At 39.1% G+C, this 27821-nt stretch overlaps 1 protein-coding gene across 8 annotated transcripts in view; it reads right to left on the bottom strand.

Annotated features, from left to right (window-relative positions):
• The window catches only part of TMEM63C (transmembrane protein 63C), an 86615-nt gene that overhangs the window by 18090 nt on the left and 40704 nt on the right, over nt 1-27821 (bottom strand). For all 8 annotated transcript variants that reach the window (XM_058162426.1, XM_058162431.1, XM_058162424.1 and 5 more), the window contains 16 exons: nt 27138-27258; nt 25581-25822; nt 24144-24223; nt 19830-19917; nt 19000-19037; nt 16752-16894; nt 16525-16576; nt 15743-15851; nt 15097-15170; nt 12459-12539; nt 9980-10100; nt 8107-8240; nt 6342-6464; nt 5493-5646; nt 1828-1934; nt 687-773 (listed from right to left, as the gene is read on the bottom strand). In XM_058162426.1, coding sequence (XP_058018409.1) covers nt 687-773; nt 1828-1934; nt 5493-5646; nt 6342-6464; nt 8107-8240; nt 9980-10100; nt 12459-12539; nt 15097-15170; nt 15743-15851; nt 16525-16576; nt 16752-16894; nt 19000-19037; nt 19830-19917; nt 24144-24223; nt 25581-25778 — 1589 coding nt within the window. In that variant the 5' untranslated portion in view covers nt 25779-25822; nt 27138-27258. The remainder of the gene's footprint in view (nt 1-686; nt 774-1827; nt 1935-5492; nt 5647-6341; nt 6465-8106; nt 8241-9979; nt 10101-12458; nt 12540-15096; nt 15171-15742; nt 15852-16524; nt 16577-16751; nt 16895-18999; nt 19038-19829; nt 19918-24143; nt 24224-25580; nt 25823-27137; nt 27259-27821) is intronic.

Here is a 27821-nt window from a genome sequence, read left to right as displayed (position 1 = left end):
CATCATTTTAGCTGTTTAATTTAATAATCTATTACTTGCTGGCACATTGTTATTTATGTTACAATTCCCATTTTTAAAAGTGCTTGTGTTCCTTTTTTTCCCAAAGATTGGTTGAGCACAATTACTGTACAGCATTTTTAATATAGGCCATGACTGTAATGCCAGCAGTCAGACATACATTTAAACATTGTGGGAGGAGAGCCATGATATCCAAAAATCTGAGGGAACCTGACAGTGCTTTTCCAGACTACAAAATTTATTAAAAGGCATAAGCTTTCATGATTTTGAACAGAGGTTACAAGTTAAAATAATATCAATGGCTAATTTGGAAACTTATACAAACCCATCGAATAATACAGTTTTATTTCCATTAAGCCCATTTTCTGATTTTTAACGGTAACAGAGTTGGAAGGGACCGTGGAGATCATCTAGTCAAACCCTTGCTCACGCAGGAGACCTGTACTAGGGATTTAAACCGCCCAACTGCCGACCTTTCTGATCGGCAAGCTCAGTGTCTTGGGGACGATTATCAGTAGGAGGGGCTGCATCCAGGACCAACCAACACATTACACTTAACACCACACTCAGCTTCGTGCTTAAAAAAACCCACAATTCCGTTGTATTATCATGAGCTATTCATAATGAAAACCAGCTCGATATGGAGTATTTGCAATTTTGCTCTTTACCTGGTCAGTCCAAGTGAAGGCAAGATGATAACCATAAATACCAGAAAGAAATAACACTTGTGCATTGTGATCTGATTTTCACTTGACCTAAAGGAAACAAAAATGCAGTTATTTGAGATCAGCAATGAAAAGAAACTTCAAAAATTCCTGAGGAGAGGATTTAAAATGTTACATGATCAAGAAAATGTTCCAAAATGTTTTCGGTACAAAATTGTCACTAATATGCATTGTGAACCTGTGTGCCTCAATTGCTTTGCAGAGTTAATTTTTGTTAAACAATTTTGTTTTGCTTACTTTTTGTTCTAGAACAGGGGTGTCAAACTCAAGGCCTGTGAGCTGGATTCAGCCCGTAGGGTGCACAGATCTGGCCTGTGGGGCTCAGAAGTGGTATTCAGCCAGTTTGTACCAGCTTGTGTGAACTGGTAGTGGAAATCGCGGGAGGGCCCGCCCACCTGGCCCAGCTCTATGCTGTCCTATTTAGGCACATTTTCAAGGTCGGGCACATGTGTGGAAGGCACGCAAGTGAGCGAAGTACATGTCTGAAAGGCTGGGCGCATGTGCAGAAAGTGCGCGCATGGGGCAAACAGGTGGTAAGAATATTGGACACTCACCACTGGTGGGGCCATCCTGGAAACAGCGAAGGACTGGGACAAGGTGTCTCTGCCAGCAAAAATGAGCTCCCAATCTCCTGCAACCCTCTGCCAGTGAAAACAAGAGCTTGGGAGGGCTACACGTAGGTTTGCAGGAAGCCATCTCAGCCGAAAACAGAGATTGGGAGCCCGTTTTCACTGGCAGAGTACACACCGACCCTGGCTTCAAATACAATCCTGATGCGGCCCTCAGTGAAATTGAGTTTGACACCCCTGTTCTAGAAGGAGGACACAATTCTCAGAAAGGAAGACTCAGTCACAGAAATAAAGTAAATGCCTCAATGCTGAGTAAGAAAGAGTTTATCCAGAATGTTTCCAAATATATGTAGGTGCAATGGAAAGATGACAAAATTAAATCAAAGCAATAAATATCTGGATCCTCTATGTCCCCTGAATATTTATCAGTTTTTTTTTATTCATTGCCATGGCAAGATAGATTCCCAGAGAAACTCTGAAAATGTAGCAATGTGATAAATGGAAACTGGAATTACCTTGTCCAATGTGACTCGAAGAAAGCTGAGTAGTACACAATGAAAGGCAGAAACACGGAAAAAGCCCACAGCAGTAGAGTGGGGAAGAACTGAGTCACAATAGGATTCTGGAAGGTGAGAGAAAAAGGGGATAAGTCGAGTGTTTTTCAAAAACAGGAACTTTTTCTCCATACAACCTCCAAGAAAGCTTGTTTATTTATTTATTTATTTGTCAAGCATGAGCATAACATATAAACATGTAAGTATAAATAGGTATAAGTATATACATAAGAAATGAGTACAAGTAAATGGGTACAGTAGGACAGATATAGGAGGCACGCTGGTGCGCTTATTATCCCCTTTATGGACCTCTTAGGAATGGGGTGAGGTCCATGGTAGACAGTTTAAGGTTAAAGTTTTGGGGGTTTGAGGATGTAACAACAGAGTCAGGTAGTGCATTCCAGGCATTGACCACTCTGTTGCTGAAGTCGTATTTTCTGCAATTGAGTTTGGAGCAGTTTACCTTGAGTTTGTATCTATTGTTTGCCCGTGTATTATTGCGGTTGAAGCTGAAGTAGTCATTGACAGGTAGGACCTTGTAGCAGACAATTTTGTGTACTAAGCTTAGGTCAGACTATAGGCAGCGTAGTTCTAGGTTGTCCAAATCCAAAATTTCAAGCCTGGTGGCATAAGGTATTCTATTGCGAGACCCGTTCTTCCTTTTGCTTGGTAACTTACCCTGGGCTTCTTTTCTTCCTCTGTTTTTGGTTTGGGGATTACAATTAATGAGGTTTGGAATATATTTATTGAAATATTTTGAAGTGGAAAATGTTCTGATGAAATTAAACTACTTGTCACAGACCCTAACAAGTCTAGAGAAAAATGTCAGCTTGTACCATGACGTTTTGTTTGCACTGGAAAAATTTCTGATCAGTAACATCTGTCTTTATGTTATTTGCTATGGGTTACATGAAAAAAAATATTCTGAATAAATAAAGTTGCCTAACAGTATAGTGGTACCTTGGTACTCATCATAGAATAGAATAGAATTTTTTATTGGCCAAGTGTGATTGGACACACAAGGAATTTGTCTTGGTGCATATGCTCTCAGTGTACATAAAAGAAAAGATACGTTCATCAAGGTATAACATTTACAACACAAATGATGGTCAATATATCAATATAAATCATAAGGATTGCCAGCAACAAAGTTACAGTCATACAGTCATAAGTGGAAAGAGATGGGTGATGGGAACGATGAGAAGATTAATAGTAGTGCAGAATTAGTAAATAGTTTGACAGTGTTGAGGGAATTATTTGTTTAGCAGAGTGATGGCCTTCGGGAAAAAACTGTTCTTGTGTCTTGTTGTTCTGGTGTGCAGTGCTCTATAATGTCATTTTGAGGGTAGGAGTTGAAACAGGAGTTGAAATTGGTTCTGGGAAGTGTGATGAGTACCAAAAATGATGAGTACCAAATAATTTTTTTCCCCATAAAGAATAATGTAGTGAACCAAAAGGTAGCCAACACTAATAAGTTCCAGCTTGTGTGCCGAGTATCTGACAAACAATGAGTACCAGGACAAATTTTTTATATCCAAATGTGTTAAACACCAAATTTGATGAGTTTCAAAGCAGTTGAGTACCAAGATATCACTGTATTTGCAATTGATATCCATTTCTTATTAAAGAACTTTCAAAATGAAATTCCTTTTAAAAAAAACCCCTAACCACTGGAAAATTCCCTTGTTTCTATTTTAAAACTTGACTATTGATGACTATTTTTACCACAGTCATTAAGCAAATCCAGCTTCCCCAATTGACTTTGCTTGTCGGAAGCCAGCAGGGAAGGTCATAAATCATGATCATATGACTGCAAGACACGGCAACCATCATAAATATATGCAGATTGTCATGTGACTAAATTACATGCTGTAATGATCATAAGTGTGAGGACCAGTCATGCATCCCTGATTTTAGCATTGTCATAATTTTGAACAAATGGCTGTAAGTCAAGGACCACCTAGAACTGTGATGCAAAAAAAGGCAAATTCAGGGAGAAAGGATGAGAATTAGATTCATGCTGAATGGCTTCGGTCACAGCTCTTTCTCTTTCTTTCTATACAGGAGAAGATCACATATACAATTCCAACAATAAATTCATTATTAAGTCATTCTGCTACTCCAAACTAAAGCTATAGCCTGCGTTGAAGAGGCAGAATCAAGCAGGGAGTTTCTAAATCAGCATGAATAATCTTTCCGGTTCTTTGGTGCTCATCTGCTCAGATGGAAACCTAAGGTGAGCATCTGTGTACACACATACTGTATTTTTCACAGTATAAGACATGCTCTCCCCCCAAAAAGAGAGCAAAAATTTGGGTGCGTCTTATAAACCGAATGTAGCCAAAAACGTGAGGCTCAGAGGCAGTGATCCCTGCAGCCTAGAACAGCTTATTGGGGGTATTCTGGGAGGCTAATCCATCCACCAATCAGCTGCTTGTGCTGAATCAGACTGCATTAATGTGCTGAAGCTGACCTGGTTGTTTCCTATTTGCTGCAAGGACTCAGAGTTTGCAGCAGAAATCACATCCAGAAAGCATGCACAGGTAACTAATTCAGCAGGATTCTTTATATATAATATAACACATGAAGTAAAATATACAATACCAAAAGCAGGTTTTCCAAGCAAAACACAAGCAGAGGAAAGGAGTTTCAGTTTTGAGCAGCAGACTAGTTTGCAGCTTTAGCACAGACTCAGAACTGCAGAGCTAAGGCACGCCCAGGCTTCTTGCTATCTCCTTCCTTGTTGCTCACACAGCGAATACTGTTTCAGTTTCCAAATAGCCCTCAACTCTCTCACACACTGACAGGACGCTAGCCAGATGAATACTGATGGATGCTGGTAGGCAGAGGCAGATTTTTTCCCCCCTTATTTTCCTCCCCCCAAAACTAACGTGCGTCTTATACTCCAGAGCGTCTTATACTCTGAAAAATATGGTACTTCTTTTGCACTATACTACGCACACCCCTGCAGGGCGTGGTTGGGGGGGAGAGAGAAAGCAAATTTTCCTCCTTTGTAGCAGTCTTGAGCAGAGTTGTAGTGAGGGACAAGTCACGAGATCTGTCTTCATCCTAGCCATCTCATTTGTAGATCGCAGGTTTTCTGCTCTAACTGTATGGGGGGAGGAAGAATTCTAGTTCTTGAGAAAGTAATCAGAAAGAAAAGGGACGCTATGCAACTTTCTCCTCCCTTCCACTGAACCTAGTGGTAATTGCCATTTTCCTATCCCTACAAGCAGCACAGATTAGTGGCAACACTAATTTGTTCCTCACCTGTGAACTGATCAGGATGTTCAGCTGATCCTGGGAGAAGGAGAAGCTACTCTATAGACTACATGTTTTGTACCTAAGGGTTCCTTGGTTCCCATTTGGAGATTAGATTATTTCCAATTCTATACATTTTTGACCTCCTGCAATGTCTTGTATGCTGAGTTGTCCACCCAAGCAGAATTTCATTATTAAAAAATCTGGCTAGAGCAATTATCACTGTCTACCTAGCAGATAACCAAGTACAATGATATGGAGTGTGGAATGAGAATAAGCATGGAATAAGAAGAGCCAAAGGACTGAGCGTGAGATGTTATCCTGCCTGAAATAAAGCTTCGGGTCAACAAGGAACTGCTATGCACCTTGAGGCTCTCCACAGGCCGTGTAACGTTGAACATGTCCATGGTGTTCACGATGATGGCTGGAGTAGTGAGGAAGAAGAGGAGGATGAAAAGGCAGATGTTGAGCAGGATAAATTTCACCCACCACAAAGCACCACCAATGGATAAATTCTCCCTGTGAGAAAGGAAAAAGAGGTTGTAGGTTGTGTGCAACTAAGGCAAGGAAACATTGACCAATATCAATATGTTAGTTGAGTTGCTTGACTCAAGATAAAGGTTCCACCACCTATCCTTTGGGACTTGTACCTAGATCACAACACACATTTAAAAAGTACAAAATGTGCACTTAAAAATTTATAATCTTTCACAACAAATTGGGATTAGATGACTTCTGCTGAATTAAGTACTCATTGGTTCTCTTTTTAAACTAGTCTGAGGGCAAAATTTGTTTATGTAATTCCTTTACTGTGCATTGCCCACTAGTGGACAATTTGTAGACTTTAGCAATATAAGAAAATAACAATCAAAGACACATGAACATCCACACACACACAAATCATGACCATCATAATAATGCCTAAAATCTAAAATTGTAACTCCTGTACTAAACAGTGTATTCGCCAATATTTACAACTAGCACAGAATATTTGTTCAATATTTCTTTTGTACTTGGTGCCACTCCTAGGCATGCTTTCAACAATGTATTTCTCCTGAAATATGCTAGACTATTTTATAACAATCACCCTCCCCCTTCCGTGGCTAATAAGGAAACCTATAACACTCGTAATGGGAGAACTTAACATTTCAATGTTTTTACAGATTTTTACACTACAGATATCCAAGCTGGGAGGAAGAACAAAGAGAATTTACCAGATGATGTCATTGGGCGCAGGGGCATAGCTGACACTCCAGCAATGGGATTTCACCACTGTAGTAACAGATGACTGTTGTGGATGCTTGCGGCAGCGGCTGCGGCTGTAATCCTTCAAAATACTAGGAAACCAAGGAAGAATCAAGAGCTGGAATTAGCCAGGTTCCTCTTGTTTGTGTTGGAATAAGAAAAAAATCATGTTGCTTGCCTTATCCAGCCCAACAGCTTTATTTAGGTGATTAGCTACCAAATCTTCTTCTTTTTTGTTTAACACACATCATTTCTATCTTTTGCAAATGTCACTCAACAGACTTACACATTTATAGAGATTCAGGCATAATATGAAATATATTATGCTCTTTAATGTATGACACTAAAAAATTTAAGAAGCAGTTTAATGTCCCCAAATCACAATGCTTCTCTTTGGAAAAAAAAACTAAATTATTCACCTGCTGTCTTTTGGTAGATACAATAGGAATGGGGATACCCATTCCAAAGAAAATGTCTTGTTTTTGTCTTGAATATATAATAACTGGCAGTGTGGAGGGAGAAAACTCCAAAGAAATATAACTTGTACACAAGACTGCCCAATGTTATATGTGGATTACAAAACATTACTGATGGCAAGAAACAGATGGTGGATATTAAAATAAGAACCAGCAGAATAAAAATAAAACCCATAAAGAATAGAATAGAATAGAATAGAATAGAATAGAATAGAATAGAATAGAATTTTTTATTGGCCAAATGTGATTGGACACACAAGGAATTTGTCTTGGTGCATATGCTCTCAGTGTACATAAAAGAAAAGATACGTTCATCAAGGTATCATCAAAGCACCCTCTTGTCAACAAATCTTAAGAGCAGGGATGGCCACCTAATTATAAGGCCCCTTTCCCACTGCAGCTAGTGTTCAGAATGAATTTGGTGCCATACCTGGCAGCCTTTGAGTGAAGGAGAAATAGGAGAAAAAAGCAGGACCATCTGAAATACAGCAGCCTGCAAACCAGGGGTGAAATCCAGCAGGTTCTGACAGGTTCTGGAGAAACGGTAGCGGAAATTTTGAGCAGTTCGGAGAACCGGTAGTAGAAATTTTGAGTAGTTGGAGAACCGGTAAATACCACTTCTGGTTGGCCCCAGAGTGGGGTGGGAATGGAGATTTTGTGATATCCCTCCCCTGGAGTGGGGTGGGAATGGAGATTTTGCAATATCCTTCCCCTGCCATGCCCACCAAGCCACACCATGCCCACCAAGCCATGCCTACAGAACCGGTAGTAAAAAAAATGGATTTCACCACTGCTGCAAACTCTGAATAATTTTTTGCTGGGAGAATGAGGCCTTTCATAGCAATTTAATTATCTACTTCTGCCTTTGGAAATGATTTTTAAACAGGGCTGGACCTACTACTGGAAAAAACAAAACAACAATTAAACAGAATAGGCTGGAGAGCAGTAGTGTTCATTTGAGTTACCTCTCAGTAACCCAGCTATTTCTTTCCCTTCAAGGAGAGAATTGTGTGTGCCACAAAGTTTTCAGTGGAACCCTTGAATCAGTGTTTTTTTCAAATCTGGCAACTTTAAGATGCCAGCTGGGAATTCTGGCAGTTGAAGTCCTAAAGTTGTCAAATTTGAAAAAATTAAATTATCTTTCGGTCTCAACTGTGGCAGAAGCCTATTGCTAGTTTTGAAGTACTGTAAATATCCCACTGCCCATCCGTTGGCTTCTTAGCCTCAGATAACAAAGGCTTGTAGTAGGAAGACTCACGTGGCTGTCATTCTTTCATCCTGGAATGTGACGAAGGCCATGTCAAGACGCTTGAGAGCAATCCGGCTGCGTTCAGCATTAAACTCATCTGTCAATTTCTCCTCTAGCTCCCCATAGTACTGCTCAGCATCCACCTAATAAAAAAAAAAATTTACTTTCTTTTTGTCACTGATTTTAAAGTGTTAGCTAGAATAAATGCTAGATGTGGTCAACAAACTTCCTATATTCTCCCAGAGGCAGCTTTCATTGATTGTCTCTCCAAATTGGGAAAGAATGTGAAATGATATTTGATGGGTTAATCCAGAGGTGGTATTCAGCCAGTTCTGACGAAACAGTAGCAGAAATTTTGAATAGTTCAGAGAACCGGCAAATACCAACTCTGGCTGGCCCCACCCCTGATTTATTCTCTGCCTCCTGAGTCTCAGCTGATCACTTGGGTCTTCTTTTGTTGCTCTGCACTGGAGAACAGAGCTGGAAACCAGGTTAGGGGGGTGGGGAGGGAATGAGGATTTTGCAGTAACCTTCCCCAGGAGTGGGGAGGGAATGGAGATTTTGCAGTATCCTTCCCCTGCCAGGCCCACCAAGCGACCCCCACCAAACCACGCCCACAGAACCGGTAGTAAAAAAATTTGAATCCCACCACTGGTTTAATCCAAGCATTTCCACCAAGAGGGTAAACAAATTATGCTTCTTCTGATAAGAGAATCTATGACCAGACTCATAACAATATTAGCAACCCGAAAAAACTCTTGGCTGTTCCAGGAAGGTATGTCAATGCAAGGGGGAGAGAGGAATTGCAAACCTTTCTGACGAGACACTACATGAAAAAAGCAGCAACAACCGTATCAAGTATGTGACGGTTTAGTAACAGGAAGAGATGCCAGATTATAAGGTTCTCATAATGGTTCTAAGGGGAGCAGACTTTCAGAAAAGGCACAGAGCTGTACTACCATCTATAAAGTTTTTACTGAGCTGTAAATTGCTTTGGGAGCCCTACAATAAGGTAGAGAGGAAAATGTTATTTTAATAACCATAATTTATTCCTGACTTTAGTGTGTAAGTCTGAAACTTAGGGCCAGTTTTAAGTACCAAATGCACCTGAACTGATCAGACCATTTTCTCTTTTTGTTTTTTATTGGGTTTTTTTCCTATCAGGATATTCAAATAATTCCCTTTATATATTTGCTAAACAGATGAATTGTACTGGCATTCAGGTCCCCATTTTGGTCATCAGTCCATTCCTTTCAGCTAACTCTCCAGACAAGTTGACTGTTATGGGGATAAAAAGCAGGGGAGACCCTTTTCTCTGTAACTATCTCCAGAAAACCTGACCCATCATGGTTTCTTTTCAGACAGAAAAGAGATGTGTGTTTACTTTTATGGTCCCTTGATAACATTCTCAGGAGACAATCACTGAGCAACTCCCATAATTGAAGTCCCCTCCATTGTCAGGTTTTCTGTTTGTATGAACATGGCCCAGATTGAGAAACGCTGATGTAGGTGATGAGAATGTGGCATGGCTACAATCTTCCTTTTTAAAACAAGAACAAACATTCATTCAGAGCTTAACTGATCCCAGCTACCCACTAAAAAGAATGCTCTCAAAGTCCAAAGCTGAAATCTTGTCTTTGGTATGAGCTCAGCCTAGGTGAATGGGATGGCAGAACTGGGCATTAGCTATCTTTTTGACCTGGGCTATTATTTCTTTTATGATCAATATGTGATATTAAAGGAAGCTGTCTCTTGCCCAGGCCAATGACTGGCAACATATACATAGCAACGGGGTGGGTGGGTGGGTGTGGGGACAACATGAGACCCAAAGTTCCTAGTGCTGATTTTTTACGATCAGTTCATATCTTCATATTCTTTGTACCTCTTCAAAACCACAAATACGGCAGCAGAAAATTCGAGCACAAGGATGGATTTTGATCATAATCTTCCCCTCCTTTTGAGCCTTGGTTGTGAAGTAAAGCCTCCCTTTCATTGCCTTGCGCCTGGAAAGTATAAAATTAGGGGGGGAAAGGTTAATGCAACCATCCATTTCTTTACAACACCTTTATGACATTTTTCCAAATCTCATATTTAATGTTCTTACAAAGGAAAATTTCTGGCACTTTTGACTTGGAATGAATAGCAATAGCACTTGGACTTATATACCACTTCACGGTGCTTTCCAGCCCTCTCTAAGTGGTTCACAGAGTCAGTTTATTACCCCCAACGATCTGGGTCCTCATTTTACTGACCTCAGAAGGATGGAAGGCTGAGTCAACCTTGAGCCAATGAGACTCAAACCGCCAAAATGGTGGCAGCTGGTGATCAGCAGAAGTAACCTACAGTACTGCATTCTAATCACTGCGCCACCGTGGCTCTTGAAACGGTAGGAACATTTTCTAGGAACAATGGTGAAGACCATAATGTACCAAAACAAGTTGAATGAGGCTTCCATTATTCCTAGGTTGGATCTCGTGAGTCCTCTCTTTTGCTGATGGGTAATTATACTACAAATAATGTTTGGAGATCTTTCAGAAAATGGTGTATTTGATGATGGCATGAAAGCTGATGCATAATGCCAACTGGTAGGAAGAGCCCCTTTGATTAGAGCATCCTTGTGATGATTTCCAATATGGTTGACTGTAAAAAGCAAGTAAGATAAATTCATTGACCCGCTCGTTGGTTGTTGATTTTGATGGTATTATTGGAAGACACTCTTGTTCTCAGTTTAGATGGCTGCCATTTCATATGCATATGATTAGCCACTGTGAGAGCCAAATGCTGGGGCAAGCAAATTTTGATCTGATTCATTGTGTTTATTATGCGTTTAAAGATGTTGCTTCTTTCCTTCTTTTGTCATACAAGGACAATATATGCCTATGAATATTTGAGCCATAGTTGCATTCCTTTCCGAATATTGTAAAAGACCTCAGCTAGTCCCTTGGTGCTCAGGGTATATGTAAGCAAGACAAGTAGATTATTTGGGGGAGGGGGGGAGTTTCAAACCAAAAATGCTTAGAGAATTCAGTATTTTCACATTCCAATAAGAAAATAGTACCTTATTTAATTATCGACTGGATTTTTTATTTTCCTGAGTATTGAAAAACCTTTCACAGCATTAAAACACATAGTTATAAATGCATTTCAAAATATAACAACATTTAATTACATATGAAACTGTCATATTTTGTTACTTCAGAAATGAGAAACATGAGAAATAAAGGGAAGTGTACATTTCTGATTTATTTTAGTGGAGATTTTATATTTAATGTGAATTCACCTCATTTTCTACTACTAACTGGTATTAATATTGAAAAACTTAAAAAGCCTATACGAAATTGGGAATAGCTTTTTGTACTGCAACCTTCCTTTCGTGGCGGCAGCTTCAAAATTGGAAACTGCCTTTATTCACAGAACAAAAGACTGACTGGGCCCTGAACAGGGCTTCAACTTGGTTTTGAAACAAGTGTCTAAAATGATGACATTCTCTCCCTGTTTCAGAATTCAGGTTTGATGCCAAGGTTTTTAATTTTCCAAAATGAGCTTGACACATCTTTCCAACGACCAGTACTTCTGATTGCTTCTGTAGCCCTGTTTTCAGAAAACTATAAAAGATTTATGGCTTTAAATGCATTTTCAGATACATTACCATTTTTTTGTTCCTTTTAATCTCTGCAATTTCTTTGGCAAGATTTTTCAGAAACTGTTTGTCCTTTCCTAGTTCCTCAGGTTGACAGCCAAAGTCTTGCCCAAAGTCAACCAAGCTGGCTTTGTGCCTAAGGCAAGACTAGCATCTCACTCTCTGTTTTTAGCTTGGTGCGTTCAACCACTACACCAAGCTGGCTCTTTTTATGAAATTGGTATTCTTTAATTACAAAGTATTCAATCTAGTGAAGTGTAATCTAAAATGCAGGGTTTTTTTTTTAAAAAAAAGAACAATAAATAAAATAAACTGAACCAATATGTTAAATACATATTTTGATAAAGGTTTTTTAAAATAGCAGATTAATATAGAAACTGAAGTGAATTACTTGGGTTAAAAACAATGCAAAAATGACAGGCAGCGGAAACAGAATTAATGGATTCTGTTGTGACATTTGTATTATAAGGGAGTAAATAAATGGATAAAGCATATCAGGTTAAAAAAAATTGTTTCTTGAACAAAGGACAAGAAACTACTTTCTTTTTTGTCTCTTCACCAGATGTAGAAAGGCAATGGTGGTGCTTATTATTATCTAGTCATATATATTTTAAACCAAAATTCCCTCTAGCATGATCCTGATGCACAGAGGACATTTCCCTCCATATGTATTCAGGGGCTCAGAATAACTCCGCTCTAAGCAAGACTTTTGAAAGCCTACCTCTCTGAATCCAGCTTCATCAATCTGCGAACATCAGAGCAAAACTGGACACCGGTCACTGTGCAGCTTGGGTAAGCCTCACTATCAGAAGAGATAATCAAAATCTTCAATTGAACAAAAATCTAACATTCCTTGTAGAATGTGCTTGGAAAAATGGGGATCCCAGAACATTGTTCTCACACAAAAGCCACATACCAGTTAAGAAGTCACCACACGAACAGAATATGGCAAAATAGCCTGGCTCCAGAAGGATAATTGAGACAAGGCTGTGTATTTGCCACTTATTTATTCAACCTATATCACGGGTCCCTAACCTCTGGTCTGTGAATTAGTACCGATACATGGCTCACTGGGAACTGGGTTGTGCAAGAGGTGGGCAAACACGCAAAGCTCCATTTGCACAAGTGGTGGGTGTATGTGCAAAACCATCCTCTCTTCCCCCATATCACTGCTGCCCTGCTGCTGCTGCTGGTCCACCGAGCCAGAAGGATTGGGGACTGCTGACCTACATGATGAATACACAGCATAGTATAACACTATATATAGCCGTGATGGCAAACCTATGGCATGTGTGCCACAGGTGGCACGCAGAGCCATATTGGTGGACAAGCAAGCATTGCCCAGCCAGCTGATTTTCAGGCCTTCCAGGCCCACCAGAAGTCAGCAAATGGGCCGTTTCCAGCCTCTGGAGGGTCTCTTAAGGCCATTTTCGCCCTCCCCAGGCTCCTAGAAAGCCTCTGGAGCCTGGGGAGGGCAAAAAACAGGCCTACCGGGTTTAGTGCCACCACGTGCCAAAAGTGGGGGGAGCGCAGGGGGTCCCACGCGGATGTGTGGGGCACATTGAATTATATGTGGGCATGCACGCACAGCCCCACCGCGGTCCCACCGCTTTTGGCACGCGACGCTAAAAAGGTTCCCCATCACTGGTATATAGTATATTAAGATTGGAAGAAGATGAGCGTTGCTTTAAAATTGGAGGTAGAAATGTTAATAGCTTTGCTATGCTGATGATGCTAATTTGAATCTGCAAAGAATACTTGATGGATCATAATTAATCAAAATGTCCAAATCAGCTTTCAGAAATCAACTCTCACAAGGGAAAATGCTTCATGAAAAGAGAAAATAATGGTTGGTTATTGTAACTGATGTTATTTGAGTTGGAATACTTTTAGAATTAAAAAAAAATAGCACTCCACCTAGGAAAGAAAGGTAGATGGGGTAACAAGATCTCAGTTGCTCATTTGATTAATAACAGATCCAACCTCCCCTCTCATCCTGCCCACACCCTTCCCATCTTTAATTGGATTATAGCATTAGGCTGGTTTTTAATTTATTTATGTTATATTTATACTTATGTTCATGATTGTAAGCTACCCAGATGGTAACCAATACATTTTATAAACAAACAAATAATGCCCTAATTATAATTTTACTATCGATTATTCACTCTGGTTCCTATGAATCACATATATGGGTAAATAACAAACTAAATTATTTTCAGGCAGGTTTTGATAGTCAGAAACAAGGAAGCCATTCTCCCCAAAGCTTCATCCCTATGAATCAAGTGTTCAGCCTGTAATACTTCACAGACATTAATAGTTATGCCTGCATTGTCTGGCAATTGGATGTTTGTGATAGTCTGACATAATTCAGGTGAACTGATCTCTAATGATATCTGGCACAATCCATATGACGGCAGTGAGTCACTCTTCAAAATGAAGCATAATGGAAATGGGCTCTTTGCAAAAGGCTGACGTCTCATTCAAGCTAATGTGAATGTTCTATATAGATCTCTCTCCAATTGGTTAGAGAGAAAGAAAATAAAGAGGATAATATCCTGGTTGAAATGGAATTCTAATACTGTGTGGAGCATTATATGGTTGAAGTAAATTCTAGATATGACGGCAAAGCATATAGATTACGATTCTATGTTGCACAGAAATGAGACTGCAATTGACAAGTGGTTCAAACAGCTTCCAGATGAGCTTGAAGAATATGAGAAGTTCTAAGCAGGAAGGAATGCTACATGAGTTTACTAATCCTGCTTTATGAATGTATGCCAACAGCTTCATGTCAAGATGGAAAAAAGTATAAAGTGGCATACTTCAGGACTCCATGCTAGGCTGTCTACAGATAGTCTTTGACTTACAATAATTCATTTAGTGACTTACAACAAGCACTGAAAAAAGTGACTTATGAATGTTTTTCACAGATACAACCTTTGCAGCATCCCCATGATCATGTGATCAAAATTAAGATGCTTGGCAACTGGTTCATACTTACGACTGTTGCTGAGTCCCAAGATCATGGGATCACTTTTTCGCGACTTTCTGCCAAGCAAAGTCAATAGGGAAGCCAGGTTCATTTAATCACCGGGTTACTAATTTATCAACCGCAGTGATTCACTTAACAACTGTGGCAAGAAAGGTGATAAAATGGGGCAAAACTCACTTGACAAATGTCTCACAGAACAACAGAAATGTGGGGCTCAATTGTGGTTGTACACTGAGGACTACTTGTACTGTTGAATGTATTTATTAGTGACTCTTCAGTATTCACCCATGGTTATCATTAGCTAAAAGAGGAAGAGCATGTTTATGAAAAATAATAATAATACTGAGCATATAGTTGTACTTACTGGAAGTGTTTAATAACAAGAGATGTATCTGTGATCTCTTTGGGAATCTTGGTAACCATCAATGTCCGGGCCAGCTAAAAGACAAGAAAGGAAGAGGTCAGAAATGGAGACACTTTAATAGTTGTAACATTTGTCAGTTTCCAGTATTTTGGCACTTAAACTCTAGTATTATTTGCACTCATTATTTTCTTCTAGGTAGGACTGCAGACTTATATTACAAGAGGATATATTTGGCTTAAACATTGCGAGAAAATATTCTAGTGGTAAGAACAGTTTAATAACAGAAATGGCTAATTAAAATATTGCTGACGCTCATCCTGCATCACGCAGGGCTTTGCATATCTACTCCTGAGGTAGCAAATTGCTTACGCGGTGAAAGCTTACTCCTCTCAGAATAAAATTTGTATGGTCAAACTGAATCGCAGCATTTAAACAATCTCAAACCAATATTTGGACAAATTTCTTCCCTGGCCTGATACAACCAATGATGAATGTCTAGATCGGTATTTTTAAGTCTTGACAAGTTTAAGATGTGTGGACTTCAGCTCCCAGAATTCCCCAGTCAGTATGCAGTCCACACATCTTAAACTTTCCATCTCTGAAAGGTGAGAAAGGTAGGTGTCAATGAGGCCATTGCAATTATTACCTTTTCATTTTCCTTATACTCTAATTGGATGGAATGATGAGTCATGCAGAGAACAGTGATGATGAAATAGAGGAGAGCAAAGATACTATGCAGCCACAAGAGACGGTCACTGCAATAGAGCAAAAAGGAGAGACATTTTCAGAAGGGAAAAATAGATATCTTTATCAGAAAACAAGATAACTACTATTTCCTAGAAGATGCCAGCCATTCCTTGTTTTCAGCCATTGATTCAAAGCCATTTTATGTTGACTCTGCAAACCGTTTGGAGAGGGGCTGTAAAGCACTTTGAAGCAGTATATTAAGTCTAAGTGCTATTGCTATTGGTCTGTCTGTAATAGAGAAAGTCGTCTTCACCATTGCCTATTGTCATAGAATCATGATTAATGCATGGAAGAAGCCTTAGTCAAACAACGTCTTGAAGGAAAACAAATCATTTTAATGCTTGCAAGCTGGAGCATCAAAATAAAAATTCCACCTGGCATTAATTCAAAATGACAAAGCTACATTATAGAAATCAGTGGTGCAGAATTTGTCAAAGACAGTAGTTCTTTTTGAGGGGAAGCACAGTTGGACATAAATTTATATTTATTATTTGTAGCATTGTTCAACTGTAAGCTACGAACATCGCAAGCCACTTGTGCACATATATACTGGACTCAGAAAGTTAGACAAAATAAATAAGGATTTATTGAACACTTATTTTTGTATTTGCAGAAAATGCTCCACAACGTCATCATTATAAACAGTGCGTAATTCAACTCTGAAGAAATTGAATCACTTACTCTTTGGGAACATTTGCAATTGTGGTTCGGCCAAAATTAGCTGGATTTTTTCCTGAAAAAGAGAAAGGAGACAGAAGTTAGTGCATTTTTAACAAAAGGGATTTTATTCTTCTAAGCACAGCATTGTACTCACAATGCCTCCAAAGTTGTAGAGTGGTATTTTTAAGCTTTTAGAATACTGGTGTTCTCAACAATTAATTGTCCAGTGAATTTGAAGGGCTACATACCAAGGAGATCACCAGAGAAGTTGACGGGAAGGATGACAGCCACAGAGAGCACACAGACAATCAAGAGCAGCACCAGCAGATGCCGCTGGAAAGAGAGGTAGGTTGTGGCATCAATTCCACACTTGCTTTGAATTTCTTCATCTCTGAGAAAGAAAGAAAGAAAGAAAGAAAGAAAGAAAGAAAGAAAGAAAGAAAGAAAGAAAGAAAGACATATCAACTCAATAAGATCCCCTTCTGCAATTTTCCTTTCATCCAGCAATGGATGGCGGGGGGGGGGGGGAAAGAACAGCATTGACTATGTAGTTTTCTTGCCAGTATACAATAGATGACTGTTCAACAGAGGGATTTTATTTCGATGCTTTATACTTTATAAAATTAGGCCTATGTGACAAAAAAAGAAGTATTAGCAGGGCTCTTAAGTCCACAAGTGTGCATACCCAAAGAGGAATTCCATTCCTTACTATCTTGAGTATCCTCAAATCAAAGAAGGCAATAAAGCAAACAAAATCCAGATATCCTGCCTAAAACCTTAAAAGTTTTTTAAGTGGAATCTTTTTAGCCTAAAAGGATGGAAAAGGGCTTGAGAGGAGTTCCCCTTAAATAAAACAATAATAAAGTGAAATAGCAATATATAATAGTAATTCAAGGTAAAATTGCTTTTCTCAGCCACCACATATGACACCTCAAACACCACCTTACCTAACCTGGTGCTCTCTAGATGTGATGGATTGCAACCCTCCTTATCTCCAGTCAGCAGGAAACCTGCAGTTCAACACATCTAGAGGGCACAAGGTTGGGGAAGGATGGGTCAGGGTGATAAGAAAACAGCATTAATTAATTTGCTTTCAAAAAATTATTCTGTTTACTTTCCCATACACCCCTTTTTTTCTAGGTTTTCATACATAAATTATTCTCTTCCTCTTATACATCATCCATCTGCATTCTTTTTAAAAAAAAATACAGATGAGGAACATATTTCTTAAAAAAAACATGTACAGGTTTTCCTCAAGTCTGGCATTTCCAAATATGTTTTAGAACATGAATTTTCATATGCCTTTGGCTTTTTTTTTTTTAAAAAAAATGAACATTATGTTATAAAATCCAGTTCTATGAGAAGTCCAAAAGATCACAATGTTCCAATTTGCATGTTAAACACTGAGGTATTGATTAGGAAGAAGCAGGAACTAAATTATTTTCTCAACACTTATTATTATTATTATTGTTGTTGTTGTTGTTGTTATTATCATTATTATCATTATCATTATCATTAAATTCTATCTTAGTGAAAGCCTTTAAAAAAATATTATCAAATTTAGAGACCACTCATCTCACTCTCACTCTGGCAGTGTGAAATTAAAAACATAAAAACTATATAAACATACTAGATTTCAGTAAAGGCATCTTTTTGTAACAAATGAACCCTTCCTTTTCCCTTGAAAATAATATCTTTATGACACAGCAAAAGCTAAATGAGTGGGAAGATTTCTTCTGTTTGAAGAGGCAATTGAGTGGGAGGAAAAATTAATTCCTTATTGAATATCCAATTTCTCTCTCTTTTTTTTTAAAACAACCAGCATGGAAAGGAAACACAATTTTCATCATAGCTCAGTTGGCTAATTGGGGAATTAGGCTTCAGATCGTAAAGGATAAATTTTTCATCATAAAACGCCACGTGCATCTTTGATTTTGTATGTGCAAAATGAAAAAGGGGTTTTCTGCTACCTAAAGATAACCAAGTAATAATAATATCCTTCATTTATTTGTTATTCCGTTGATAACTTAGTAGGTTTTTTTTTTGATAAAAACATGGCAACTCAGGGGCTGGTTTCAGTTCAAAACATTCAAGAGAAGAGACAGCTCAGGCTACCGGTATCAGCCAGTCATCTCCAGCTAAAACAAATCAGTGATCTTTAGTCGTGCTGTTGCTACATTATGTCAATTTCACTATACGGGGTCTCTTTGAAGAACAGTAGGTCCAGCCCCATCAAAGTCATGTTAAACCCCCATCATAATGACCCCTGTGGTGATTATATGCAGGGCATATCTATTCAAAGTAATCCTCTGTGAATTAAATGTTGTTGATTCTCAGCAAGACTAGAAAAAAACCCCCCATCAGTTTACATAGAAAAGTTTAAAGAGGGTGAAAGTATAAATGGCTGAAAATATAATCACAGTAATCACTCTATCACATAAAAGATGGACCAGATTATGAACTTTCGTCAATATCGCCATAGTGATATGTACTCACTTCATCTGGTAAATTGAAAGAAGCCAGGAGCAGAATCCCTAGGAAGGAAATTGGAGAATTTCAATGAGCTAGCTAAAATCAATTATAGAAGAAACTACTATCTATGTCTTTTTGTTCCCCCTAGGTATGGTGTAAGAGTAAAGTAACTGAGCATATTATTGAACTTGTCTTAAACAAGGCTAAAATCTTTGTTGTTGTTAGTCACGAAATCGTTTCCGACCTATCACGACCCCATGGACAATGTTCCTCCAGGCCCCTTTAATGCAAAGTAACATTGGTCACAGGGACACAGGAGTTGAAATTTAACATCATCTGGAAGGACTTAGATTTCTCACTCTTGGCTTGGAATAAGGAAGATACAGTAAGGGACTTGGCCATGAGATCAGCAATCCTTTAAAAAGGATTTTAAAACTGATTACTGTGTTGGAAATAAACCATTATGAAGACAGGTTGTCTAAATGTCTTTTATCTTTTCCAGACATTTTTGAGGAAAAAATATTGTAGAAATTATCAAAAGCAGGAGTTTCAGGCAGGCGGACCATTTACCTCATTGAACTTGGCATTTCTTTTGATCTAACAACATTATCAAATTAATATCAGAAAACAGCAGCTTGACAAGAGCAGCAATGACAATCACATTTGCCTTATTGGGAAATTCACATGTCCATAAAGCTGATGGATATCATTCACTCTCAAGTCATCAGCAACCCTGTTTTTGCTTTCCTATATCAAGTTGATAGAAATGGGCAAATAGGGGTAGGAATTCTCTTTGTCATACAGTTTTTTTCTAACACACACACCCCGTCCCCCACAGACCCTCTCAAACTTACCACATCTTTGTTGTCAGCATCCAAGGGGCTGCTCTCAGAAGGGGACTTCTCTTTTTCACTTTGTTCTCCATAGAAGAGGGATGTCAGGCTTCCCATATATAGGAAGTAAATGGCAGGGAAAAGAAAAAGGGGGAATATGGAGAAAGATAAGCGGAAGACAGTGTAAATTAGACATAGAGGAGGAAAAGAAAAAGAATGGAGAGAGGAATATTATTCCAACCAAGCCACTTTTAAATATCTACAGTTCCACAACCTCAGGATACCAAGAAGCCTAAAAGAAGAAGAGTGACAATATTCCAAGAAGATATTGATGCTCAAGAAAGTTTAAGAAAACACATGTTTGCCCTTCTCCAATAAATGTTACAGCTTTAGTGGTCTTGGAAGAAGTGTGTAGGTGCCATTGTAGAGAGTATGGAATTGGAAACCAGAACAACATATGCAGCCAAAATGAACTTTTAATGAACTGAGGACTTGTACACAAGCACATATATTCTTGTTCTTGCCTGAACCACTTGAATTAGCCACATCTTGTTTGCTTCAAGTAAGAATTTACTAATCTTAGATGGGGAGGGATGGAGAACTTAATAGGGAAACAAAATCTTAGGTGCATGATTGATTTCTAGAAAATTCAGTCATATGAATTCTTTAAACTATCTTGGATAATATTCTGTGGCATTTTACTGGAGCTGAGGATTATTGGGATTCTGATACATGCTCTGGTTTCTCTATCTTTATTGCTTTATTATTTCATCCTGCAAGAGAATAAACAGTTTGCTTCAAGCTTTTTGCACCATTTGAGATCATAGTGTCAATAATTATATTGCCCAATTATATTAAAGGCACTAATAATTTAAGATGAAATACAAGATTAACGGCAAAGATGTTTTCCACAGTTTGCTTATGCAGCTCTTATCACTGGAATAAAATAAATAAAAATAAGAAGAATTTGCCCAACAAGTGTGTTTACTATCTAAAGTGGCTACAGCAAATTATCCAAGGAAGAGAGTACATATCAGTGGTGAAATCCTCTGCGGATTGCCACCGGTTTGCTGCCTGCGTATGTGTGGTGTATGCTAAATGTACACTGTGCGTGGGCATGCACAATGTGCACCAAAAGCATGTTGTGCATATGCATGCACAGTGCATGCCAAATGCATGCTGCGCATGCATGCGCAGTGTGCGCCAAACACACACTGTGCATGCACACATATGCAGTGTGCACCAGACGCATGTTTCATGCGGAAAAAGGAGGCTTAACAAGGTAAATAGAACAGCGAGGGGGCGGGGAACAGCTGTGCTGCACAATTTAGATTCACTAGAAAGCAGGATTGCTTTCTAATTTTCCTGCTCTTAGGAAGCAGAAGCAGCCTTATACTAATTTAGCATCTTTGTGTATATAATAGCCAGGATGATGAACCTATGATGTTGCTGAACTGTAATTCCCAATAGTCCTTTGAAAGTACTTTTTATCTAGTACAATATCATCTAAAATGAATTTCTGGTTTAAAAACAAAAACTGAAGATGCTGGGAGTTACATTTGGAAACTTCTGTGGGTGAAGCATAGTTCCCCCCTCCCAACAAGGGTTGACCCTATTCATATATACCAAGGTATAGCAAACCCCAGCATGGAAACCATGATTTGACAATTTTGAAGCTCATGGACTGAATGATGGGAATTTTTTCCCCCTCCTCCGCTATTCCTCTCTGCTGTACTAGACATTTGGTCCATTAGTTAAGGGGGAAAAAAAAGTACACCAAACATTTTTACAGCATTGCTATTGTGCAGTGATACCCCCTGCGTAGCAATATGGCTGAGGTAATGCAAGATACCTATGGAAGAACTCATAATCTAAACATCCCTTTGCTCATAGGTAGCATTTCACGATTGGACTAAGACCAGAATTTAAAGCCCTCGTTCTAGACTCCATTTCGATATCTACAATCTTTGGCACTTACTTGAGAATTATATCTGGAAAAGGTGTACCATAAATAGGAGAAGGAACAATGCCCAGAAACCAAATCAAATCACCAGTGGAAAAATAAGAGACTATTTATATAAACCAAGAATTAATAAGTCTTACACAATACATTAAGAATGGCCAGATCAGAATTTCAGTAAGAGTAGTTACAAAACTGTAGCATTCATGAAAAGGACACCGACTACATATTACAAAAATATGATCCTCTAGAATGGAATAAAAGCATGGATATTTGAAAATTCTACTTTAAGATAATGGTGAAGAAACAGTATTTTAAGTATTAGATGCTGATTCTAACCTTCCCATTCATCCAACATTAAACAATCAAATCAAACCCATCATTATCAGACAGACAATATATTATAGATTAACAACCAAGAGAATATTTTAAAGTTTACCCATATTACCAGAAGACATTCAAATGCCCTGTGAAAGGAAGAAAAGCCACTGCAAAATGGGAAGGAAGTGAATTAAAAGAATTCACATAGAGCAGAACGTCTATCGAGATTCTCAGTTATCCAGGTCATGGTTGTCCCAAAGGTGTTTTTTCAAAAGGCAACTGGACGTTCTTATTTTTTTTTTCCCTTGAAGACATTTTGCTACTCATCCAAGAAGCTTCTTGAATGAGAAGCGAAACATCTTCAAGAAAAAAAACCCTCGAAATCCAGTTGCCTTTTGAAAAATCACCTTTGGGACAATTAGGAGCAGATTCACCCTACTTGACATCTCTAACAAAATTAATCCAATCTGCCTCCACCACTCAACCCACCTTCTTTTCTGCCGTCTCTGGAGGAGAGAAAGTATCACTGATATAATTTTATTTTGTTTTGACCCTGGGTCTTTTTAGTTTCAAGGCCAAGAACTCCTTGAAACACAGATGGAGAAACCTTTTCCATCTTGACAAACAGTTGATTTGGGGAAAGCTAATTGATCCTGGGTGGTACTGATAGACTCTCAAATGCTCCTTTAAAAGCAGTGGCGATTCTTTTTCTTTCACAAGAATTTTCAATTCCCCAAGCCTTCGATTCCCTTATCACCACTGTATCATTTACTCGTAGGAGTTCCATGTGCTTGGAGGCAAACGGCTGATTAAAAGAAGAACAACAGAAGTCAGTGGGAGGGAAACCTTCAGAGAGTAATAACAAGCAATATTACTAAGTAAGATGTATAGGATGAAGACAAACATCTCAAAACGGATCAGAATTAGAGAACTGCATTGGTGTTTTTCCTTCTTCCAAGAAAGCTGTTTTGATTATTTCTACATTACAGGGAATAGAAGAAAGCCTATTAAGGCTAACATACAGCTACCACTTAGGGAAACCATTCCTGAGGCAAATTATCAACCAGAGATTTCTTGGCTCATGGTTCACTGATTTATTTTACCAATTAACTATCATGTGATCTTCTGCCCCAAAGTATCTTACATCTTGCTCTTCTAAGTTCTTATTTACTAAAAGATGCCTGTTAAGTCCACAATCTTCCTCCAGACATCTTAATTTTCAAACCCTTGGCCGATAGCAATCTCAGTTGAACTTTTCACTACCACATATCAATGGATAAGGTAAGAGGTTAAATCCATATCAATGGATAAGGTAAGAGGAATATACCACATATTCCATCAGTGGTATAATTTCAGCCAGTTCTTTGGTATTGTCACCATTTGATTTTGTTGCTGTTCCTGTCTTTCCAATTGTGCAGTTTTACTATATTGATCGAATATAGAAACATTTTGGGTGGCAAGGTCTATACAACAGTGGAACAATCTATTTTTAGAAGTACTGGGTTCTCCATCTCTGGAGGCTACAAAGAAAAGGCAAGACAGCTACTTCTTAATGATGGTTCAACTGGTTTTCATGCATATTAGAAAGAGATGGTCTGGATTATTTCAATTCCACAATTCTGGGATTTCATTTTATATTACGAATGTTATGGAGGTGCTTTGGATTGTTCCTCTTAAAAGGAAAATTTAAGGGAATTTATTTTTTATTCTATTAAGGGACATTGCAAACATTTTTCACTGTCTACTAGTCATGTAGAGTTAATGACATTTTTTCTATTATTATGTCAGTTTTGAAGCTTTAATAATACTGCCTTGTGCTTTATATTCTCAACAGAGCACCCATCAGTACTGATAATTTTAGACTATGTACAGCAGCCATCTCCAATCAGATGCCCTCCAAAATGCTTGGACTACTAGTGGCATATAATACTTAAGAGTTGCAGTCACAACACATCTGTGGGCATTAAACTGGAAAAGTCTGGTAAACAGCAAATTATTTCACTATTTTCTGTGCCTTTCAGCTTTTGCATCGTTTTAGAAAGGTTAGATTTTACCTGTCATTATCCATCAGCAAGGCGAGGCGCCCATAATCCCAAGCTGCTTTCCGAAGGCAGGAAAAGATGAAGAGAAGTACCTGTAGTTGGAGAGAAGCATTATCGGTTTAATGATCTTCTTCACTAACTACTCCATTCCTTTCCCCCTGCCTGTGACAGAAATTGCAGTAAATGATAAACAACAATAATAGCTGCAGAATGGGATTTCTGCTTCCATAGATTTTCAGACCTACTTAAATACTAAAACTTGGTTTTTGAATCATTTTCTGGGTTTGCACAACTGACTGAATTGTAACCAGGCTGCATTCACATGACCACATCACCACCAAAGAAACTAATTAAGTTTAACATTAATGAAGCTTAACATGTGGTACAAATGCATCCATTTAGTTTTTAACAGATCTAGTTAGATATGTTGTATGTACCCTGCCAATATAAATTAAAGATGGAAAAATAAACAGACAGGAATTCTTATATGCTAATTCTATCTTGAATAGCATGAATATATGTGGAACTCACACTAAGATACAAATGCGCCTCTCAGTTGAATTCTGAACTTCTGTTAAACTGGAGAAAAAAATGTAAAGCAGTACAAAATAAAGGTGAACAAGAAATTATGAATTTTCCTGCTTGTATGTTGAGGTGGTCTCTAGATCAGGAGTCTCCAACCCACGGGCCCAGCCCACTACCAGCCCATGGCCTGTTTCACACTGGGCCACGCAAGCAATGAGAAAGCACTTGCACGAATGGAGCTCTGCACGTGAGCACTCTCCACTCCTATGAGTGAAGCTTTGCATGCCAGAACAAGTGCCCTCCACTTGTGCTTCCTCTGCTTGCAAGTGCAAGAACTTGCTGCTCACACAAATGGAGCTTCATGTGACAGTGCAAGCACTACCTCCTCAAGTGTGAAGCTCCATTCACGCGAGTGGAGGACGTGAACAATCACTGCTTACAGTAACGGAGTTGTGTGCACTTGTGCACATGCCACTCACATGCCCCCTCTGTCTCCGGGCCAGGCCTCAAGGTGGAAAGGTTGGGGACCGACCGCTGCTCTAGATGAAATATATATATACTGGTATGTCTAGTTGTAGATCTGCCTGGCCTGTGTAGAACATTGGCTGGAGTGAATGTAAGAAGTAACATTGCAGAGAAAAGTTTGTTGTCACCTGACTGACTGAATGGGTTTACTCCTATTCACTACCAATGTGAAGTCTCACACCCCCTTTTTTCTCAAGAGTTCGAGAAACATCTAAGGAAGAAACCAGTGAGAATTACATCAGGGCATGAAGGAGAAAACTGCCACATCTCTTGCACAGTGTTTGATGTAAAGATATCCAATTGTCCAAATGTTACTGCTTGTCTATCATTCCCACCTGTTATGGGTGATGATTTATGAACGGATAATAAAGGAAGATAATTTTTCTCTATCTCACTCACCATCCAAAGGAGGAAGTTGAGAGCAAGTACTGTGGGCACACCACCAAACGGCAGCCCTTGCAAGACAGTGCTGCGGGAACGGGCGCTGAAGCATTGCTCCTCTGTAATGTTGGTCAGACTATCCAGGTACGTGAGAACATTCAGAGAGACGGAATTCGTATCTTCTGATGAAGGTGTGGTCATGATCATGTTGTCCATCTGTAAATCAGTGGTTTCTTAGGGAGTTCTGCTGTGTAAAATACCTAAGAGTGGGTTAGGGAAAAAGAGAGAAACTAGGTTGCTGAGACTGAAAAGGGCCTCTCAAAGGAGACTTTCCTATCTGAGGATACATTAATCCATCTATAAGCTTGCTCTCTGCTGGGTCATACAGAGATATAGCGATTGAGGGCAGAGGACAGCCAGATCCTTGCTAAAACAGCCTACAGAATTGTCAGGAAGTATTTTAACATTATCTTTTGAATGCTAAAGCCAAGATATATACTATTCTAAGAAGATTAGATGTTAGATGCCGGGGGAACAGATGAAAGTAAATATACCCAAGAACAGTTCATGGTCCCTAATCCCAACTGTGAGAGTGGAAGGCAAATTAAAAAGAATGCTGCTTTCAGCAAATATATCAGCCTCTGATATTCCCTTATATACCATATTTTTCAGAGTATAAGATGCACTCCTCTCCAAAAAAGTGGGTGGAAATGTCTGTGCGTCTTAAACAGCGAATGTTGCTGAAGACCCACCCATCCACCCACCCGCCGGCCCCCACCCTTCTGCCTCTGCCTCCCAGCAATTTGCCTCCTTGCAGCAAACAGCAAATAGTGTGGTCAGTTTCAACAGAGCCTGATTTAGCATGAGCATCCGATTGGTGGTTGGATCTGCCTCCCGGAATACCTCCTATCAGCTGTTGCAGGCTGCAGGGATCGCTGCTGCCCATTGGCGCCGTCGCCTCCCATCGCCACTGCCACCTATTGCCATTTTCTCATGCCCCATTTTCAGCCTCCGCACACCCCATTTTCGGCCTCCGCATGTCCCATTTTCGGCCCATTCTAGGCGGCGGAGATCACTGCCACCTATCCCCGCTATTTGCTCTTTGCTGCAAGGAGGCAAATTGCTGGGAGGCAGAGGCAGATTTTTTTTCTTGTTTTCCTTCCCAAAAGCTAGGTGCGTCTTATACTTCGGAGCGTGTTATACTTTGAAAAATACAGTAGTATCCTGGCTCATCCCAGGTTCAGCTATAAGTCACTGTGATTTTGATTCCCAAAGTGTCTGCTTTTCCCAGGAGAGCCTGACCTTGCAGTCTGGCACTCTTTTTTCCCATTAACCTTTTCTCCATGGAATAGCAGCAGTATTTAGAGCTCAAAAGCTGTGATCAGAGAGCCTGCAGGACTCCCTACTCCCTACTTAGGACTTCAGATCTATGTCTAAAGAGACACCAGATATACCTGATTCTGCTTCAGCCTCCACCCCCTGCAACGAGGGCTTCTCATCTTCATCCTGACATCTCATTCTCCTCCAGGGAAGAACCCAGGGCAATGATAACAGCCACTTATTAAGTAGACCTACCCCATCAATATCTGAAGCATTGAAGGTGGAGATTAGGAGAGATTCTCTTTACTAGCAGTACTTCAGGCCTTGGAATCAGCATCCCCAGAAACTTTTGTGCTCGCTTTAATGGCATTTCATCCTACAAAATTAAGAAAAAGGGAAGTTATAAGGGGAAAGCACTTTGAACCACAGGGCTGTTTAGCTTGTCTCTCTATTTGAATTTTCAAAGTGACTAATATTAATTTTGGTTTTGGGTTTTTTTTGTTTTTGGCTTCTAATTAAGACTGCACTTTTGTGATGCTCTTTCTGCTAAACTCCCCCACCCGCATCTTTTGTCTTTGCTATTTTTGATAAGTTGCCTTTTGAGTTCACTTTTTAGAAAAGGTTGGATTTCTAAAATTAATAATAAAAACACTGTATTCATATTGCAGAGCGTAACAGAAAAATTGTTATGTTAGGGAAACTGAAAAACAAGTGACGCACCCAAAAGATAATGTTGTGTTTATTAATTATATAAACCAATTTATCCAGAGAGGCAGTGACTGACTTTCATTAGACAGCCATCTATTGGGGATACTTTAATCTGGACTGTTGCACTGAACATTGATGGTCTAAATGGCCCGTTGCAGCTCTATTATTTTAATTGCTTCTATTATGTAGATTGGCTTAAAAGGATTTGTATACTATTAAGAAATGATCAAA

Source organism: Ahaetulla prasina, chromosome 1, assembly GCF_028640845.1.
Source record: "Ahaetulla prasina isolate Xishuangbanna chromosome 1, ASM2864084v1, whole genome shotgun sequence".
NCBI classification, from domain to species: domain Eukaryota; kingdom Metazoa; phylum Chordata; class Lepidosauria; order Squamata; family Colubridae; genus Ahaetulla; species Ahaetulla prasina.
This window is presented reverse-complemented; position numbering and strand designations above follow the sequence as displayed.